Here is a 20,637-nt window from a genome sequence, read left to right as displayed (position 1 = left end):
GTTCCTATTTTACAAGTCAAAAAAATTGAGAACCTTTCATAATGTTGCCAAACAAAGACTCAACAAACTTACCTGAGACTCCCTGTCTCTGCCAGTCTGTCCCTGCATATCTGTATCCTATAAATAACAATTTGCCAATTTGGGTGCAATCAGAGAGATCTAATTTCTGATACATTTCTCAGATATCAAATATTATTTCAACAAATTGTTTCAGGAATGCTACCATTTTCTGTTTCTAATCAAACAATTTCAGAACAATCTGAGATAGTGGGTGTCGAAATCCTCTTTATTGCGCTTTGAGGTGGAATGACTCAAGGTTAGCCTCCGTCTCTCCTTCAGACACCCTTTCATGTGAAGTGCGTTTACACTCATAGCTCACAAGAGGCTGTCTGCTATTGCTGTGCTCCAATTTCTGTAGTGTTCTTCATACTCTGCTTTCTTCCACAAAAATCTAGTCTCCTGATCTCTCACTTTGTTCCGCTAGCTTTCACTATGGATTTGATTAAGATCTCCTGGCTTCCACACACAGCCTACAAGCCACTGATGTGGACCTTTGGAACATCTACATTTGAATAACGTCACAGTAAATCCATTATATATTTTAGGCAGGTCAACAACAAGAAAACACACATGATATGAAGAATATGTAGCCTATTTCAGAAGAACAGAATAGTATAAGTTGACCTTATATGGCCTAGCCAGATCAGGGCCTATAGCTGTGGGCTATGCTAGATTATCTTGTAATTCCCGTGGCATTATTTTATATTAAGAAGAATAATTGAACATAGCTGAATAAAATAGAAACAATATTTTTCCCCAAATTATTTCAAATTACCTACACAAACAGCTAGCTAGAAAAAAAAGTTATTAACAAGATAAAAATGTATTAGAAGACTTAAAAGCAATACAAATAAAGTTGTCCAGTAGGCATCTACAGAGGGAGCTAAGAGCTGTGTTGTCTGTCATTTCCCAGGAGCTTCAGTAAAAAAGGCAGGGCCTCAGGTCTTAGCAGACACGTTGCCAAACTTTGAGCGGTATTGAGAGGTTAACAAAGAAAAATGTCCTCCTATATGCTTCATTTACATGTATTTATGCAACTTTAGTTGTGATACAAACGTTAGGCTATACGTTTTGATTTCTAAAACATTCTAGGCTGCATGATGCGACTAATGATTTGAAAAAAGTATCATGAAAGGAGTTGTGATCTGCTCTGTTTCTTGCTGAAGGCTGCACGCACACACTTCACAATTTGACAAGCACTTGATTCTCACCTGTCAAACTATTCTAAATTGAATATCGTCTTTACATATAGTCTATTAATGTGTGGAATTATTTTGATAAATAACATCAGTAGTCTCCACTTGCATAGCGAATGGAGGTTATGTGCGGTTCCGTTTTTAATTTGCCAGGTAGGCTACACTGGTTATAAAGTGAATATCTGCACCTCATTTTAACCAGGTAGGCTACACTGGTTATAAAGTGAATATCTGCACCTCATTTTAACCAGGTAGGCTAGTTGAGAACAACTTCTCATTTACAACTGCGACCTGGCCAAGATAAAACAAAGCAGTTCGACACAGAGTTACACATGGAATAAACAAACATACAATCAATAATACAGTAGAAAAAGTCTATATAGTGTGTGCAAATGAGGTAGGAAAAGGGAGGTAAGGCAATAAATAGGCCATGGTGGCAAAGTAATTACAATATAGCAATTAAACACTGGAATGGCAGATGTCCAGAAGATGAATGTGCAAGTAGAGATACTGGGGTGCAACTGAACTAAATTACTATTGCCCCGTAGCACTCACTTCTGTGTGCTTGGAGAGACTAGTCAAGGATTATATCACCTTACCGGTCACCCTAGACCCACTTACATTTGCTTACCGTCCCAATGGATCCACAGATGATGCAATCGCCATCACACTGCCCTATCCCATCTGGACAAGAGGAATTCCTATGTAAGAATTATGTTCATTGACAGCTCAGCATTCAACACCATAGTACCCTCCAAGTTCATTATTAAGCTCGAGGCCCTGGGTCTGAACCCCGCCCTGCGCAACTGGGTCGTGGGCTTCCAGACAGGCCTCCCCCAAGTGGTGACGGTAGGAAACAACACCTCCACTTTGCAGATCCTCAACACTGGGGCCCCACATGGGTGCGTGCTCAGCCTCCTCCTGCACTCCCTGTTCACCCATGGCCGAGCACACCTCCAACTCAATCATCAAGTTTGCAGACGACACAACAGTAGTGGGCTTGATTACCAACAATGACGAGACAGCCTACAGGGAGGAGGGGATGGCTCTGGGAGTGTGGTGCCAGGAAAATAACCTCTCACTCAACAAAACAAAGGTGATCGTGGACTTCAGAAAACAGCAGAGGGAGCACCCCCCATCCACATTGACGGGACCGCAGTGGAAAGCTTCAAGTTCCTCACCTGATGTCACAGGAAGGCCAAAAAGATCAAAGGACAACAAACACCCAAGCCACTGCCTGTTCACCCACTATCATCCAGAAGGCTAGGTCAGTACAGGTGCATCAAAGCTGGGACCGAGAGACTGAAAAACAGCTTCTATTTCAAGGCCATCTGACCGTTAAATAGCCATCACTAGCACATTAGAGGCTGCTGCCTATATACAGACTTGAAATCACTGGCCACTAATTAATGGAACACTAGTCACTTTAATGTTTACATATCTTGCATTCCTCATCTCATAAGTTTATACCGTATTCTATATCTTAGTCTATGCCTCTGACATTGCTCGTCCATATATTTATATATTCTTAATTACATTCCTGTACTTAGATTTGTGTGTATTGGGTATAGGTTGTGAAATTGTTAGATATTACTTCTGTCGGAGCGAGAAAGACAAGCATTTTGCCACAATAACATCTGCTGAACACGCGTATGTGACCAACAAAATTTGATTAGAGCACTGACTACCAGGCCATTATCGATTAGCCGTTAGCAAGTTTGGTAGAATACTAACCATCAACAGCATCAGAGCATAGTTTTGGAGAAGCCTAGTTACCGTGACTCAATGGTCACGTGGAATGTGACCGCGCTCAAGACTCATTACCGCCGGTGTGGCGGTAAGGTCACCGTAACAGCCCTAGTCAGGACACTAGTTCTACACTAAGCAAAATGGACCAAAGTGAGAGAACGGAGTGGAAAAGCTTGGAGTTGGAAAGTCTGATTATTTATAACTGCATCTGTTTAGTCTTCAGGGTCACTTTGTCCAGTGTAGGGTCTAACCTAACCCAGTGGTGCCAGGGCTCATAAAGAGATGTTATTAGGTCATGACCCAAAGGAAAGTAACCCCATATGCCCTTTCATACTACTGAGCCACACACAGCTGTACTAGCTGCTGGAACAGTATTGATCAGAGCCAGCATAGTGTAGTTTGACGGCACAATAGTATGAAATGGGTAATAGGAAACATTGTGTGCATGCGAGTTTGTGTCCCTGTGTGTGTGTGCGTGCCCCAAGGTCTGCTCGCTAACCACGGGTGTCTTCACAATAACAAACATCAAACAAGCAACAGAATGCTGACTAATGTCCCTGGGGAAGATAATTAATGACCTTTAAAACTCCAGCAAACCCAACTCCAGCAAACCCATCTCTTCCCAACACACACAAACCACTGCATCCTGGCAAGAGCTGAGAGGAATAGGCCATTCTTGGTGGAAGGGGTAAAGGGGGGGTGAGAGAGAGGAAAAACAGATAGAAGAGAAAGAAGAGAAAGAGGAGAAAGAGGAGAGAAGGAGAGAGGAAAGAAGAAAAGAAAAGAGGTTTGAGGGTCCACCTAGCCGACCACAAACTCAGCAAAAAAAGAAACGGCCCTTTTTCAGAAACCGGTCTTTGAAAGATAATTCGTAAAAATCCAAATAACTTCACAGATCTTCATTGTAAAGGGTTTAAACACCATTTCCCATGCTTGTTCAATGAACCATAAACAATTAATGAACATGCACCTGTGGAATGGTCGTTAAGAGACTAACAGCTTATAGACGGTAGGCAATTAAAGTCACAGTTGTTGAAAACTTAGGACACAAAGAGAGGCCTTCGACTGACTGAAAAGAAACACCAAAAGAAAGATGCCCAGGGTCCCTGCTCATCTGCGTGAACGTGCCTTTGGCATGCTGCAAGGAGGCATGAGGACTGCAGATGTGGCCAGGGCAATAAATTGCAATGTCCGTACTGTGAGGCGCCTAAGACAGCACTACAGGGAGACAGGACAGACAGCTGATCGTCCTCGTAGTGGCAGACCACATGTAACAACACCTGCACAGGATTGGTACAGTCGATCATCACACCTGCAGGATGGCAACAACAACTGCCCGAGTTACACCAGGAACGCACAATCCCTCCATCAGTGCTCAGACTATCCGCAATAGGCTGAGGGAGGCTGGACTGAGGGCTTGTAGGCCTGTTGTAAGGCAGGTCCTCACCAGACATCACCGCCAACAACGTCGCCTATGGGCACAAACCTACCGTCGCTGGACCAGACAGGACTGGCAAGAAGTGCTCTTCACTGACGAGTCGCGGTTTAGTCTCACCAGGGGTGATGGTCGGATTCACCTTTATCGTTGAAGGAATGAGCGTTACACCGAGGCCTGTACTCTGGAGCAGGATCGATTTGGAGGTGGAGGGTCCGTCATGGTCTGGGGCGGTGTGTCACAGCATCATCGGACTGAGCTTGTCGTCATTGCAGGCAATCTCAGCGCTGTGCGTTACAGGGAAGACCTCCCTCATGTGGTACCCTTCCTGCAGGCTCATCCTGACATGACCCTCCAGCATGACCACCAGACATACTGCTCGTTCTGTGTGTGATTTCCTGCAAGACAGGAATGTCAGTGTTCTGCCATGGCCAGCGAAGAGCCCGGATCTCAATCCCATTGAGCACGTCTGGGACCTGTTGGATCAGACGGTGAGGGCTAGGGTCATTCCCCCCAGAAATGTCTGGGAACTTGCAGGTGCTTGGTGGAAGAGTGGGGTAACATCTCACAGCAAGAACGGGCAAATCTGGTGCAGTCCATGAGGAGGAGATGCACTGCAGAACTTAATGCAGCTGGTGGTCACACCAGATACTGACTGTTACTTTTGATTTTGACCCCCCTTTGTTCAGGGACACATTATTCCATTTCTGTTAGTCACATTTAAAAAATAATTTCACCTTTATTTAACCAGGTAGGCAAGTTGAGAACAAGTTCTCATTTACAATTGTGACCTGGTCAAGATGAAGCAAAGCAGTTTGACACATACAACAGAGTTACACATGGAGTACAACAAACATACAGTCAATAATACAGTAGAAAAATAAGTCTATATACAATGTGAGCAAATGAGGTGAGATAAGGGAGGTAAAGGCAAAAAAGGCCATGGTGGCGAAGTAAATACAATATAGCAAGTAAAACACTGGAATGGTAGATTTGCAGTGGAAGAAAGTGCAAAGTAGAAATAGAAATAATGGGGTGCAAAGGAGCTAAATAAATAAATAAATAAATACAGTAGGGGAAGAGGTAGTTGTTTGGGCTAAATTATAGATGGGCTATGTACAGGTGCAGTAATCTGTGAGTTGCTCTGACAGCTGGTGCTTAAAGCTAGTGAGGGAGATAAGTGTTCCCAGTTTCAGAGATTTTTGTAGTTCGTTCCAGTCATTGGCAGCAGAGAACTGGAAGGAGAGGAGGCCGAAGGAGGAATTGGCTTTGGGGGTGACCAGAGAGATATACCTGCTGGAGCGCGTGCTACAGGTGGGTGCTGCTATGGTGACCAGCAAGCTGAGATAAGGGGGGACTTTACCTAGCAGGGTCTTGTAGATGACCTGGAGCCAGTGGGTTTGGCAACGAGTATGAAGCGAGGGCCAGCCAACGAGAGCGTACAGGTCGCAGTGGTGGGTAGTATATGGGGCTTTGGTGACAAAACGGATGGCACTGTGATAGACTGCATCCAATTTATTGAGCAGGGTATTGGAGGCCATTTTGTAAATGACATCGCCGAAGTCGAGGATCGGTAGGATGGTCAGTTTTACGAGGGTATGTTTGGCAGCATGAATGAAGGATGCTTTGTGGTGAAATAGGAAGCCAATTCTAGATTTAACTTTGGATTGGAGATGCTTAATATGAGTCTGGAAGGAGAGGTTTATAGTCTAACCAGACACCTAGGTATTTGTCGTTGTCCACATATTCTAAGTCAGAACCGTCCAGAGTAGTGATGCTGGACGGGCGGGCAGGTGCAGGCAGCGATCGGTTGAAGATCATGCATTTAGTTTTACTTGTATTTAAATGCAGTTGGAGGCCACGAAAGGAGAGTTGTATGGCATTGAAGCTCATCTGGAGGGTTGTTAACACAGTGTCCAAAGAAGGGCCAGAAGTATACAGAATGGTGTCGTCTGCATAGAGGTGGATCAGAGACTCACCAGCAGCAAGAGCGACATCATTGATGTATACAGAGAAGAGAGTCGGCCCGAGAATTGAACCCTGTGGCACCCCCATAGAGACTGCCAGAGGCCCGGACAACAGGCCATCCGATTTGACACACTGAACTCTATCAGAGAAGTAGTTGGTGAACTAGGCGAGGCAATCATTTGAGAAACCAAGGCTGTTGAGTCTGCCGATGAATGTGGTGATTGACAGAGTCGAAAGCCTTGGCCAGGTCAATGAATATGGCTGCACAGTATTGTTTCTTATCGATGGTGGTTATGATATCGTTTAGGACCTTGAGCATGGCTGAGGTGCACCCATGACCAGCTCTGAAACCAGATTGCATAGTGGAGAAGGTGCGGTGGGATTCGAAATGGTCGGTAATCTGTTTGTTGACTTGGCTTTCGAAGACCTTAGAAAGGCAGGGTACAATAGATATAGGTCTGTAGCAGTTTGGGTCAAGATGTCCCCCCCTTTGAAGAGGGGGATGACCGCAGCTGCTTTCCAATCTTTGGGAATCTCAGACGACACAAAAGAGAGGTTTAACAGGCTAGTAATAGGGGTTGCAACAATTTCGGCAGATCATTTTAGAAAGGGTCCAGATTGTCTAGCCCGGCTGATTTGTAGGGGTCCAGATTTTGCAGCTCTTTCAGAACATCAGTGGAGGTAAACCTAGGCATTGAGTGATGAACTTGTTCAGTTTGTGTCTCAGTTGTTGAATCTTGTTATGTTCATACAAATATTTACAAATGTTAAGTTTGCTGAAAATAAACGCAGTTGACAGTGAGAGGACGTTAGTTTTTTTTGCTGAGTTTATCAACACATCACACGTGAACATCATGACTGATTGAGCGGTTCTGAATCAGACAGCCACCAACAACGAAAAGGAAGAGGGGACCCCCCCTTAGCCTTACTGGAATGGAACAGCCCCATATGTTTCCAGTTAAAGAAGTCCTCCAGTGATGTTTGAACTTTTACTGTTGAAAAGAGATATCCCAAGTATAAATATAGTAAAGTACACACTGAAGCAGTGGCATTCCAAGTCGGAAACTCTGGCATCTTTCTAGAGCTCCGACATTCAGACCTGAAGATCAAGTCGGTAGATCTTGGCTTGCTTTTTGACTGCAAAAGTGACTCAGAAAAGGTTGGTGACCACTGCACTAAAGGGTAAAAAAAACAAAAAAACATTAAGCACAATTTAACACATTTAAAGAGTAAGGCCTTCAAGGAGTTGGTCTGATTGGAAGTTTGCTTGAGGAACGATAGAGGAGCCATAGAGAAAAGAGGAAAGTCCCACCCCCCACTTGTGCCATGTCATGACATACCTAGACCACCTATTGAGATGTGCCTTTGATTAAGTAAATTAGGTGAAAAATGAGACTGGAGTGCCACTTTAAGAGGGAGAGAGAAAGTGGGTGTTGAGAGGGGGTGGGGGAGAATAGTGGAGTTGGGGTCTCAACTGCTGAACTGTAGGGACTGACAAACATTTCCCCAACTTTGGCTCGCTCTGACAGTTAAACCCCCAAAATGGAAAACAGACTATTTCAGAGTTTGGAAAAACAAGTCACTTTTTTACATTGGCGTCCAAGACTCATTTCGAAATTTAAACTCCATCCAAGTTTACTGACGACGCTGTTCAACTTCATGTTAGCATTGTGAAACTGGTGATTCATTGTTTGGTCACATCAAAGTAGGAAGCAAAGTTTCTTCAAAAAGGTGCCAGAATCTGACATAGAAGCGTGTACAGTATTCTTCATCGCTGGACTTAGACAATATCAGCATGCCAAACTGGTGGGTGACTTGATCATTCTAACCATCCTGCCAACAAAGCAACTATATTATAAGCCAAAGTGTGTGGTAGGTGGACAGTGGGCACACACACTCGTGTGCACACAAACACACACACACACGGGGGCGCCCTACTTGACCTCTTGAGTCTGAACTAAACACTGTCAGTCAAACAGCTAGCATCGAGCCCATTGTCAAACACACTGTCATTAGTCTCAGACCACAGGAGGCTGCTGATAATAAATGGCTGGAACGGCGCAAACGGAATGGCATCAAACACTTGGAAACCATGTGTTGGGTGTAATTGTTACCATTCCACAAATTCCGCTCCAGTTATAAGCACTAGCCCGTTTGCCCCGATTAAGGTGCCACCAACCTCCTGTGTCTCAGACAGACAGGAGTGGCTCAGCCAACACGTCCCATACAATGTCAGCCTCTGTTTCATCCACAAACAAATGAACCATAATGAGACCTCATCCCACACCCAAGTCTCTTATTAAAGCCTGCAGTTGTTTTAATATGCATTGGGTGTCTGTAATACAGTGTGTGTGTGTGTGTGTGTGTGTGGCGAGGAGCCACTTACTGATTCCAGAGCTGTGGATGGCCTTGATCATCTTCTTCATCCTCTGCAAGGTGCTCTGGTCCATCTCCATTGACTGCAACACAGAGAGAGAAGACGAGAGTTAATGAAACATACACAGAGTGTGAAAAACATTAAGAACACCTGCTCTTTCTATGACAGACTGACCAGGTGAAAGATATGATCCCTTATTAACATCACTTGCTAAATCCACTTCAATCAGCATAGATGAAGGGGAGGAGACAGGTTAAAGAAGGATTTTTATGCCTTGAGACATGGATTGTGTATGTATTGCCATTCAGAGGGTGAATGGGCAAGACAACATTTTTAAGTGCCTTTGAACGGGGTATGGTAGTAGGTGCCAGGTGCACCGGTTTGTATCAAGAACTGCAACGCTCCTGGGTTTTTCACACTCAACAGTCCTGTGTGTATCAAGAATAGTCCACAACCCAAAGGACATCCAGCCAACTTGACAACTGTGGGAAGCATTGGAGTCAACATGGGCCAGCATCCCTTTGGAACGCTTTCTACACCTTCCATAACCAGATGAATTGAGGCTGTTCTGAGGGCAAAAGGGGGTGCAAGTCAATGTTTTGCACAGTGTATAGTGTCATATTGACTCCAGTCCATTAGCAGCAGAAGGTTTAAGGAAGACAAAGGCCGATCCTTCCCTATGGGGTAAATCCTAACTTGTGATCTGCCTATGCATGCAAATCTGGCTTTGACATAGTTACATGCGCAGACAGATGCATTGCCGTCAACGGGAGATCGGAGCAAAAAAAATGTCAACGTTACACCACAGACTAAGTTATAATTTCACCTAGTAGAACTGACAAAGAGCAACAGTGAAAGAAATGTAACCTGTCGGGAAGGTCTATAGGGAAACCGCAATTCTTTGACTGTCTAGCAGCGGTCATGGTGACCCAGAAGTTCCCACGCCGTGACTAACTTTGCGTTAACAGGTGAATCAGTGGTTAATCCATCTAGCACCACCACGCTTGTCATCATTGGGCTGATGATGTCTCTCATGCACCAGCCACCGACCTCACCTGTCGTTTTTCAGGTTAACCGCCCTAACGTGCGTCAACATGTTGTAACTTCGCTCTACTCGGTTTGCTTAAGAACAGGGGTATTCAAATCTTTCCCTACAAGGTCTGGAGTACTGCTTACATGTACTGTTTACCTGTTCTACCTGATCATTCATTACACCCACCTGGTGGCCCGGGTCTAAATCAGTCCCTGAGGGGAAGAGTGGGGGGGAAAGCAGTTGAACTGGCTTCAAGTTACAGACTTGAATTTTAAGGAACGTAGCTAGCTACATGACACTCCTTTGGCACCAAAAAAGTTTATATATACAGCTAAAGTTACAGTTACTGGACCAGTCGTGGTGATTGTGTTTATATAGCCTAACAACAGCCCTTCTCATTACGGTAGACTTCCCATGTCTTATTTCTCTAATGAAAAACTGCATGGGACTTTAAAATGTATGGAGACTTAGAAAATGGAGTAACTCCTCCCTTACTTTCCACTGTTTCACAGTCAACCTCTGAGCAAGTGAGCGGGGCCAAGTTGGAGTCAGGGCAAGACTGTGGTCAAAGTGAAAAAGTAAGGTCAAACTATTACACTTCGATGTCAAATCTGTTGACTTAAGTCTAAAAGGGTTAAGGTGATGGCTCCATTCCAATATGAGGCAATGTCACCATCTAACAAAGGAAATAACCTTATTCAAACCTCTCCTTGTACACAATGTCCAAGTACAGGTCAGACCACCATGGTGCAGTTCCAGCACACCCTGTTAAGGCTCAATCAAAGGCTTGTTACGCTGCCTAACCCCTAGTGCAGTGTTTCTCAACCCTGGTCCCAGAGTACCCCCAACAGTACACATTTCCATTGTAACCCTGGACAAGCACACCTGATTCAACTTGTCAATTAATTGTCAAGCCCTCAATGAGTTGAATGAGGTGTGTTTGTCCAGTGTTACAACGTATACTGTTGGGGTTACTCAAGGACCAGGGTTGGGAAACACTGCCTTAGTGTGCATATAGCATAAAACCTGAGATCCTGAGGACCAGACCCTGTCATTCACCCCTGCTGTGGCCTGTCTGCAGCATTGAATACACACACACACACACACACAATTCCCTACACTCTTGAGAAGAGCAAAACGGTTACACCCATAAATAAAACGGTTACCATTGACACGAACTGGGTGTATGCTCAACAAACAATGCCATCTTTCCTCTATTCTTGTTGTATGTTTCGCAAACCTTGGACACGTCACTATCATTATAGCAGTTCCTGGCTTTGGTGTGTTTGCGCTAAGTGCCTTTATGAGTGTGTGACTGTGTGCATCCGTGCTACATGTCTGTATGTGTGTGTGTGTGTCAGCCTAGCAACATTTTAGAGAGGCCCCAATCTTGGCAGTGTAGAGACGTTTAAAAAAAAAAAATGTAAAAAAGGTGCAAAATGCAGAACTCGCTCCATTTCCTGGTTGCTAAAGTTCTAGAAGTTTGCCTAATTTCAGTTTATGTGACAAAACAATCAAGTATCGTGAAGAGAATCATTGTACCATCTAAACCGCTGTGAAATATCTTTTCCATAACCAAAAATATTATATTTTCAGCTGTTAAAAGCTAGCATACAAAAAACAAAAGTAAAAGAAGCAAAAATAAACTTAACGGGAAGCATAGAAATAGCGCACATAGACTTGCTTTCAATGAGTGACAGATCTATAACTCACAATTCTGTGTGAATTTGGTCAGGTTGTCGTTGAAGTTTTTACTCTAATTTCCTGAGCTTCTACATATTCTGGCATGAAGCCGTGAGAATGTTGCAGTTTTAAGGTTTGCTGCAATTCTATGCATTTTGCCATGGCTAATGCCACAGCATTCTTTTGCTAAAACAATAATGAAAACTTCTAAATTAATAGACTTTGGAACGTTCAATTCTCCATGAATGTCTAGCTTTTATTTTGGTGCTTGTTAGTTCAATATATATATTTTTTTATTATTATTTTTTCTACATACTTTATATCTGTTTAAGCTGTTTGTTTACATTGAAAACATTTTTCCATCCCTAAAGTTTGTGCATATATTATGACGACATTGTTATGTTTTGAACTTCGGTAAGTTTATTTATGTTTTTTTTCCTCCCTCTCTCTCGACTGCGCTCGCACAAAAATGTTTTTATTGAGGCAAGACAATTGCGCGACATAGATGTCCTCTGCAAAAACGTCGAAATTAATGACAGATTTCTAGAGTTATTTTAGATTAATTAAGATTATTTTTAGGAAGTGGCTATGGCGTCTCAAAATGGACAAACAGTACTGAACGTTTTTTCTCGTTTTTCAAGCGAAGGTCTTTTAAGGGAGTATGCCAGCACACTCGTTCGGTTCGCCTAGTGGACTTCGGCTAGCTTCCAGGCGAACTGAAGTATGCTGACCCCTTAACGGTTCGGTACATATTTCGGTTTTGGAGTCACGGGTTGGTTTCGGTACAGCAGGAAAATGCCATTCACAATGTTCTTTGCATTGTCTGTTGTAACCGGATTGTTATGTTGGGCTCTCAAGTTTCCATTCTGATGCTGCGTTTATAACCATGTGGGAGGTGGGAATTTACCCGTTGGACGCGTTCATGTGATTTAGAAACACCGATTGGCTAATGGCCAACAAGCTGTGTCAACCATAGATGTACTTTTAGTTTATCATGCTTTTAAACAAATTATAGAGTTCAAAAACCACAATATAGATTTGTATAAATAATGCATTTAATTTTGAGGTCAAACCATACAAACCATACTCAATATGGTTGCAATGGGCTTGGAAAACTGCCGAAAATTATGTTTAGAGTTCATTTCCTTAGTAGGTGATGTCAGAGGTCACCAAGTGGCTGCTCAGGATGATAGACGAGTTTCCCACTAGTACGACGACATGACCTCCTTCAGTGCCAGATGCAAACTTGTGACACAAAGGGGGAGTCCCACTCCGGGGTAATGTGATGGGCTGTCACTGCATGGTGGTGGAAAATTGTGTTTCATAAAGTACGCACGCATATTTTCCCGCCATTAAATAAAGTTCATGTGGAAATCGAAGCCTATGCAGCCTGAATGGAGAACGTTTTCGGTACGAACCGTTCAACGAGACATACGAATGCATTGCCAGCAGCATATAATTCATTTGGACGGTAAATTGACACGACTCACTTTCGCCATCTGCTGGCCTTGGGCTAAGGCTATACCCATTGTAAGACAAAGCTCAACATGCTGCTGTTGCTTTTGAATTGTTTTATGTTATTTAACCTTTAACTACGCAAGTCAGTCAGTTAAGAACAAATTCTTATTTACAATGATGGCCTACACCGGCCAAACCCCGGACGACGCTGAGCCAATTGTGCGCCGCCCTATGGGACTCCCAATCACGGCCGGTTGCGATACAGCCTGGATTCAAACCAGGGTGTCTGTAGTGACGCCTCTAGCACTAAATTGCAGTGCCTTAGATCGCTGCGCCACTCGGGAGCTTAGTTCAGGGTTCCCAAACTTGGTCCTGCCCCCCCCGATTCAAGTAATCAACGTTATATCGAGTTGGTTATTTTCATCAGCGGTGTTGCGTTACGGTAAAATATATTTATACATAGTCTACTTTTATAAATGACAAAGTGAACTTGGCAAAAAACTGTTTCGCTTGGCTAGTTTACTCACTGGAGTTTCGTCTACCTATCGGTTCACCTCCCACCACTAACTGTCAACAACAAGTTACCTGCGGACAGGTAAACAATAGTGCGCACTGAACGCCCAGCTCACCTCTTCGACTGCCGAAACAGTGTTCCGACATTCGCTCATTTTGGACTGAAAAATCGAGGTAGCCGGTGATGCCAAGTCCTCGTTTGTCAGGGCAACAAAGTCCGAAATGCTGATGTGCTCCGGCATGTTGCTCTCCAAATAAAAAGGTCCTGAAGACATTTAAAAGGTCGTTAAAGTTTCAAACACGCATGTTTCCGCGGGAAATGCACTCGTTCTCCTTTGTGGAAAAGGCAACCACAAAAGGTAAAATTCCCCGCGACAGCATTCCCACGTCCACAGCTATATGAGTGAAAGTTGACGGTTGTCCGATTTTTCTCACACTGCGGTGCAATTCGAGTGAGGTCCACTGCTGACTACAATATGATAGCAGCACTAAAGATGACGTCACTTTCATACGGTATTAAGAAAACCTTCAAAATAAAAAGCACGCATTTCAAAACATTGCAAAGTGGATCACTGTTTCAAAAGATGTTACATTTTTATCAATGTCGATTTTGTTGTGAATGCCAAAAATGTACATGAAAAAAAATACAATGTTGACACTGGTATTGACAATATTGGGTTATAGCGAAAAAACGATTATTTGTGCAGATGTAAATGCGGGGTTGGGATCAGTCGAGTGGGGTCTGTAGACTCTATATATGGTGTCATTTCATGGGACGCTGAATAATACGGAGTGTTGCTAGTCTTTTGCTACACCCATTCCATAGGCCACAACGCAAATCACTTTTAATATGAAATACATAATTGGCTTATAGTGAAAAATATATGATTTCTGTCGATGTAAAAGTGGGGTTGGGAGTTTAGAATACAGTGATCTGCATTATGGCCTATGGAATGGGTATAGTAAAAGACTAGCAACACTACGTATTATTCAGAGCCCCATGAAATGACACCATATTTAAATTCTACAGACCTACTGAGTAATCCAAACCCCACTTTTACATCGGCACATAGAGTAGTTTATTTTCTCTATAAACCAATATGTAATTCATATGCATTGTATTACATTGCAGTGAATGGAGTGGGTGGAGTAAGGAGTCACCAGCACTCTGTATTAAACCCATTGCCCAACAGAATAGACCAATTACATTTTTGTATACTCTATTGAGTAATTCCAATTACATATATTTGTATTTTATTAAAAGTGCATTTCTTTACATAGCCTTAGCTTTCAATATACCAGTATTGGTGTAAACTTTCAAAAGAAATGCTGGTGTAAATAATACAATATTAAATATAACAGTACGTTAAATTATATATATTTTTAAGTAGTTGCAATGCTGTGAAACATAGTCGTACTGCACTAAAGTGAGAGAAAAAATGTAGCATGTGTGCAGTGAAAACAGTGGACTACACAGATAGGGAGACTCTTATTTTGAAGAAGAAACAAATCCGCGCTTTGTGCTGCCAGCATAATATCCTGCTGCCAGGAGAACGGTAATCCACTGCTGGCTCTGTGCGTGCAATTAGGGAGGGAGTAATTCCATCATCACGTGGGAATGTTTGTGCTTTCTGGCATTCTGAATGAGACTCGTTAAGAATGGACCTGCGGTCTTCTGCCGTCTCCTTTCCCCTCAACTCCATGCAAACGCTAGTGTGCAGTGAAAACACACAGATTACTACACAGATTAATAGGGCGTCACACGCAATAAAATCCAATGAAAGCGTGCTGGGTGGTATGCTATAAGGGAATGGGGCAGGGTCTGGATTTAATAAGAAAGTTGATGCTCAGTTACTGCATTTCATTACAATTTAAAAACTCTAAAATGCTATTTGGAGAGCAAAAAAATGCAAGCAAAAATTACCCCAGCCACACATTGGTTGCTGTAGCTTCATTCGCCTCAGTCAATCTACAAACACATAGCCTAATAGCTATACAATTAGCTGCTACACATTAGCTCAAATTAACTCAGCACCAAGATTAAAAACTATAATTTAATACGTACAGAGTGATCTATTAACAGAACAAGTATTTTATTAACAAAAGGTAAACAAATACCTTTGCTTTACATAACTTTTTTGTTGTTGCAGTTTTACAGTTAATTTCCTGCAATTCTACAAATTATGCCATGTTAAAGGAAAACATTTTAAAAAATGTCAACTTTATATTCATCTCCAGCCCTACCTCAACATCAACATATGTGAAAATAGCGCGTTTCTATGTTCTGTAGTAAATAAGATAGAGGAAGTTAAGTGTTTCCAATGTCATCAACCAATTAGTAGACAATTAATCCGCAATTAGTAGGCAATGCCTACACATAATTGGTTAAAATCACGCGATGTACACAGATGTTATTGGAAACACTTATCTTCCTCTATTCTTTTTCACAAAACATAGAAATGTGCCATTTTTACATATGTTGATGTTGGGGTGGTGCTGGAGATGATGAATATGAAGTAAAAATATATATATTTACCTTTAATATTATATCTGAGTGAGAGTGACTACCAAAATCAATGGGGGCCCCCTGGAGGTCAGGGCCCCTGATCACATGTCCTGCGTTTGCCCAGTCGGTAATTTGGTCATGATTACTACGAGTTTCGATAGCTGACTAGACTAACTAGACTAATTTTCCAATCTATTTTTTTAAACTAATTGAGTGACTGTCAGTGAGAGACATATAACCAAAAAAATGCTGATGCACAACCAAGTTTCGAAATTGCACTTTGTGTATTCTACTGTTCTAACTCAACAGTAAGTTGAAACTCAGAGTTCCCAAAAAAATAAATAATGTTTTTGGTTTTTTTGTTTTTAAATGTGAAAAAATTACAGAGGTGTCCTCATATGTAGCTATGGCCCTGTGTGAAATCAAAGCAAAATGTTTCTTTTTAAAGGTCAAACTAACTTTTAGCCTATATACCTATTAAGCACCTATTTCAATGCTTTAATTGGTGTATTTCACCAAATAAGTCAAATTATAGCTGTGATATTATATGGTAAACCTTGTCTCTTCACTGGAAAACCTTTTATCTCAGCCCCTCCAATTCCCTGCCGGGTATAGATATAGTATGACTCTGTTGGGCCCCAGTGCAGGTAATACTCTAGTAGTAAACCCTTATATAGCTGCCCTTGACATGAATGTTTCATCTTACATGTGTGTTTTGGAATATCCGACTCCTAATTCCAGCTATTATACAATCTGCCAACATTTGAAAGGAATGATATCAAAGCACTTTTCCAGAAGGAAGCTACGTTTCAGACGGAAAACCTTTGGGTGCAATATACTCCAGGTTTGACTGTTTTCCAAGCCCATTGCAACCATATTGAGTATGGTTTGTATGGTTTGACCTCAAAATCACATATTTTCATGTCCCCCCCATCCCCAGTGAAAGTTGCACCCCTGCCTATCATCCAATTTGGACCTAACCTTTATTTAACTATGAGTAAGACAAAGAAATGGTCGAAAAGCCACCCACAACCCCCCACACCCCATATCAATCCCACCCCAACAACAAGTATACAGTATCAGTTTTCTATGTCTGACTAGTAGTATGGAGCTGCGGCTTGAAGTACTGTTTCTTCACCCTATATAATCTATTCTCAGTGAATTTGTTGATGTTTTTTATTTGTGTGTCACGGAGGCTCTCCGCACTGCTAAAGCTAACTTTCTCTCCTCTGCTCTCATCCTTCTAGACCTATCTGCTGCCTTTGATACTGTGAACCATCAGATCCTCCTCTCCACCCTCTCCGAGTTGGGCATCTCCGGCGCGGCCCACGCTTGGATTGCGTCCTACCTGACAGGTCGCTCCTACCAGGTGGCGTGGCGAGAATCTGTCTCCGCACCACGTGCTCTCACCACTGGTGTCCCCCAGGGCTCTGTTCTAGGCCCTCTCCTATTCTCGCTATACACCAAGTCACTTGGCTCTGTCATATCCTCACATGGTCTCTCCTATCATTGCTATGCAGACGACACACAATTAATCTTCTCCCTTCTCCCTTCTGATAACCAGGTGGCGAATCGCATCTCTGCATGTCTGGCAGACATATCAGTGTGGATGACGGATCACCACCTCAAGCTGACCCTCGGCAAGATGGAGCTGCTCTTCCTCCCGGGGAAGGACTGCCCGTTCCATGATCTCGCCATCACGGTTGACAACTCCCTTTTTTCCTCCTCCCAGAGTGCTAAGAACCTTGGCGTGATCCTGGACAACACCCTGTCGTTCTCCACTAACATCAAGGCGGTGACCCGATCCTGTAGGTTCATGCTCTACAACATTCGCAGAGTACGACCCTGCCTCACACAGGAAGCGGCGCAGGTCCTAATCCAGGCACTTGTCATCTCCCGTCTGGATTACTGCAACTCGCTGTTGGCTGGGCTCCCTGCCTGTGCCATTAAACCCCTACAACTCATGCAGAACGCCGCAGCCCGTCTGGTGTTCAACCTTCCCAAGTTCTCTCACGTCACCCCGCTCCTCCGCTCTCTCCACTGGCTTCCAGTTGAAGCTCGCATCCGCTACAAGACCATGGTGCTTGCCTACGGAGCTGTGAGGGGAACGGCACCTCCATACCTTCAGGCTCTGATCAGGCCCTACACCCAAACAAGGGCACTGCGTTCATCCACCTCTGGCCTGCTGGCCCCCCTACCTCTGAGGAAGCACAGTTCCCGCTCAGCCCAGTCAAAACTGTTCGCTGCTCTGGCACCCCAATGTTGGAACAAGCTCCCTCACAATGCCAGGACAGCGGAGTCAATCACCACCTTCCGGAGACACCTGAAACCCCACCTCTTTAAGGAATACCTGGGATAGGATAAAGTAATCCTTCTAACCCCCCCCCCCTAAAAGATTTAGATGCACTATTGTAAAGTGGTTGTTCCACTGGATATCATAAGGTGAATGCACCAATTTGTAAGTCGCTCTGGATAAGAGCGTCTGCTAAATGACTTAAATGTAATGTAAATGTAATTTGTTTGGTTTATGTCCCATTATACATCCTGATATTTCCAGGTTCTGACCACTAGATGGTGCTGGGGTGTGGGGGGTCCATGGGGGGGCTTTTAACCATTTCTTTAGATTCCTCATGTCTTACTCATTGTTAGAAAAAGTTTGGTCCAAATGTTTTGAATATTAGATGAATCCTATAAATTCAAATTACCAATTTGGGTGCAATCAATTTGCTTAATTTCTCAGGGATCAAATTATATTTAAACAAAATAATGTTGCAGGAATGCTAATCTTATCTGTTTCTAACCATAGAAACAATATGTGATGGCGGGTGTCGAAAACCTCTTTCTTGTGCTTTTTGAGGTGGAACGACTCTTTTGAAGTTGGCATCTATCTCTCTCTCTCTCCTTCAGGCGCCCTTTGGTGTCTGCTATCGCTGTGCTCCACTTTCTGCAGTGTTATTCATAATCTTTGACTTTATCCACAGAAATCTAGTCACCTGTTCTCTCACTTTGGTCCACTAGCTTTCACCAAGGCTTTGTCCTTAGCGAACTTAGTCAGGACAATAGTTCTACACTAAGCAAAGTTAGAGAATGGAATAGGAATAGGAAGGCTTGGAGTTGAAAAGTCTGTGATTATTTATAACGGTGTCTGTTTAGTCTTCAAAGTGAAGGCAATTCCCTTGCAGACAAAGTTCTGTAATCAGGAGTTAAATTAACACTGTAAAGAGTTAAATTAACAACCAGTGGTGTAAAATAACAACCTTTTGGTGTTAATAACCAGAGGTGAACCAAAACCATGCCCATCAATATCATATTTTCCCAATCTGTTATGGCATATCCAGTGCCTTCAGAAAGTATTCATACTTTTATTCCACATTTTGTTGTGTTACAGCCTGAATTCAAAATTTATTAAATATATTTTTTCTCACCCATCTACACAAAATACCCCATAATGACAAAGTGAAAACATGTTATAAGACATTTTTGCTAATTTATTGAAAATGAAATACAGAATTATCTGATTTACATAAGTATTCACATCTCTGAGTCAGTACTTTGTAGAAGCAACTTTGGCAGTGATTACAGCTGTTAGAATTTATGGGTAAGTCTCTTAAAGCTTTCCACACCTGGATTGTGCAACATTTGGCAGTTATTCTTATAAAAATTCTTCAAGCTCTGTCAAAATCGTTGTTGAATAAATGCTAGACATCCATTTTCAGGTCTTGCCATGGATTTTCAAGTACAGTTGAAGTTGGTAGTTTACATAAACTTAGGTTAAAACTTGTTTTTCAACCACTCCACAAATTTCTTGTTAACAAACTATAGTTCTGGAAAGTTGGTTAGGACATCTACTTTGTGCATGACACAAGTAATTTTTCCAACAATTGTTTACAGACAGATTATTTCACTTATAATTCACTGTATCACAATTCCAGTGGGTCAGAAGTTTACATACACTAAGTTGACTGTGCCTTTAAACAGCTTGGGAAATTCCAGAAAACGATGTCATGGCTTTAGAAGCTTCTGATAGGCTAATTGACATCATTTGAGTCAATTGGAGGTGTACCTGTGGATGTACTTCAAGGCCTACCTTCAAACTCAGTGCCTCTTTTCTTGACATTATGTGAATATTCAAAAGAAATCAGCCCATACCTCAGAAAAAAAAATTGTAGACCTCCACAAGTCTGGTTCATCCTTGGGAGCAATTTCCAAACGCCTGAAGGTACCACGTTCATCTGTACAAACAATAGTATGCAAGTATAAACACCATGGGACCACTCAGCCGTCATACCACTCAGGAAGGAGACGCATTCTGTCTCCTAGAGATGAATGTACTTTGGTGCGAAAAGTGCAAATCAATCCCAGTACAAGAGCAAAGGACCTTGTGAAGATGCTGGAGGGAACAGTAAAACGAGTCCTATAGCAACATAACCTGAAAGGCCGCTCAGCAAGGAAGAAGCCACTGCTCCAAAACCGCCATAAAAGAGCCAGACTACGGTTTGCAACTGCACATGGGAACAAAGATCGTACTTTTTGGAGAAATATCCTCTGGTCTGATGAAATAAAAATAGAACTGTTTGGCCATAATAACCCTTGTTATGTTTGGAGGAAAAAGGGGGAGGCTTGCAAGCCGAAGAACACCATCCCAACGGTGAAGCACGG

General features: G+C 42.8%; 1 protein-coding gene across 4 annotated transcripts in view; it reads right to left on the bottom strand.

The window, feature by feature from the left end:
- The window catches only part of LOC115162586 (arf-GAP with SH3 domain, ANK repeat and PH domain-containing protein 3), a 52,275-nt gene extending 38,329 nt beyond the window's left edge, over positions 1–13,946 (bottom strand). For 2 of the 4 annotated variants that reach the window (XR_003869582.1, XM_029714036.1), the window contains exons 1-2: positions 13,589–13,945; positions 8,795–8,867 (exon numbers count right to left, since the gene is read on the bottom strand). Coding sequence is in view for 3 of the 4 variants with exons in the window: in XM_029714036.1 (XP_029569896.1) it covers positions 8,795–8,867; positions 13,589–13,747 (232 nt within the window). In the remaining variant the exon portion in view is untranslated. Of the gene's footprint in view, positions 1–8,794; positions 8,868–13,588 lie in introns of all 4 variants that reach the window. The other 2 variants (XM_029714038.1, XM_029714037.1) reach the window with 1 other exon arrangement.
- Positions 13,947–20,637: the final 6,691 nt, after the last annotated feature.

This window comes from Salmo trutta, chromosome 25, assembly GCF_901001165.1.
Source record: "Salmo trutta chromosome 25, fSalTru1.1, whole genome shotgun sequence".
NCBI lineage: Eukaryota > Metazoa > Chordata > Actinopteri > Salmoniformes > Salmonidae > Salmo > Salmo trutta.
This window is presented reverse-complemented; position numbering and strand designations above follow the sequence as displayed.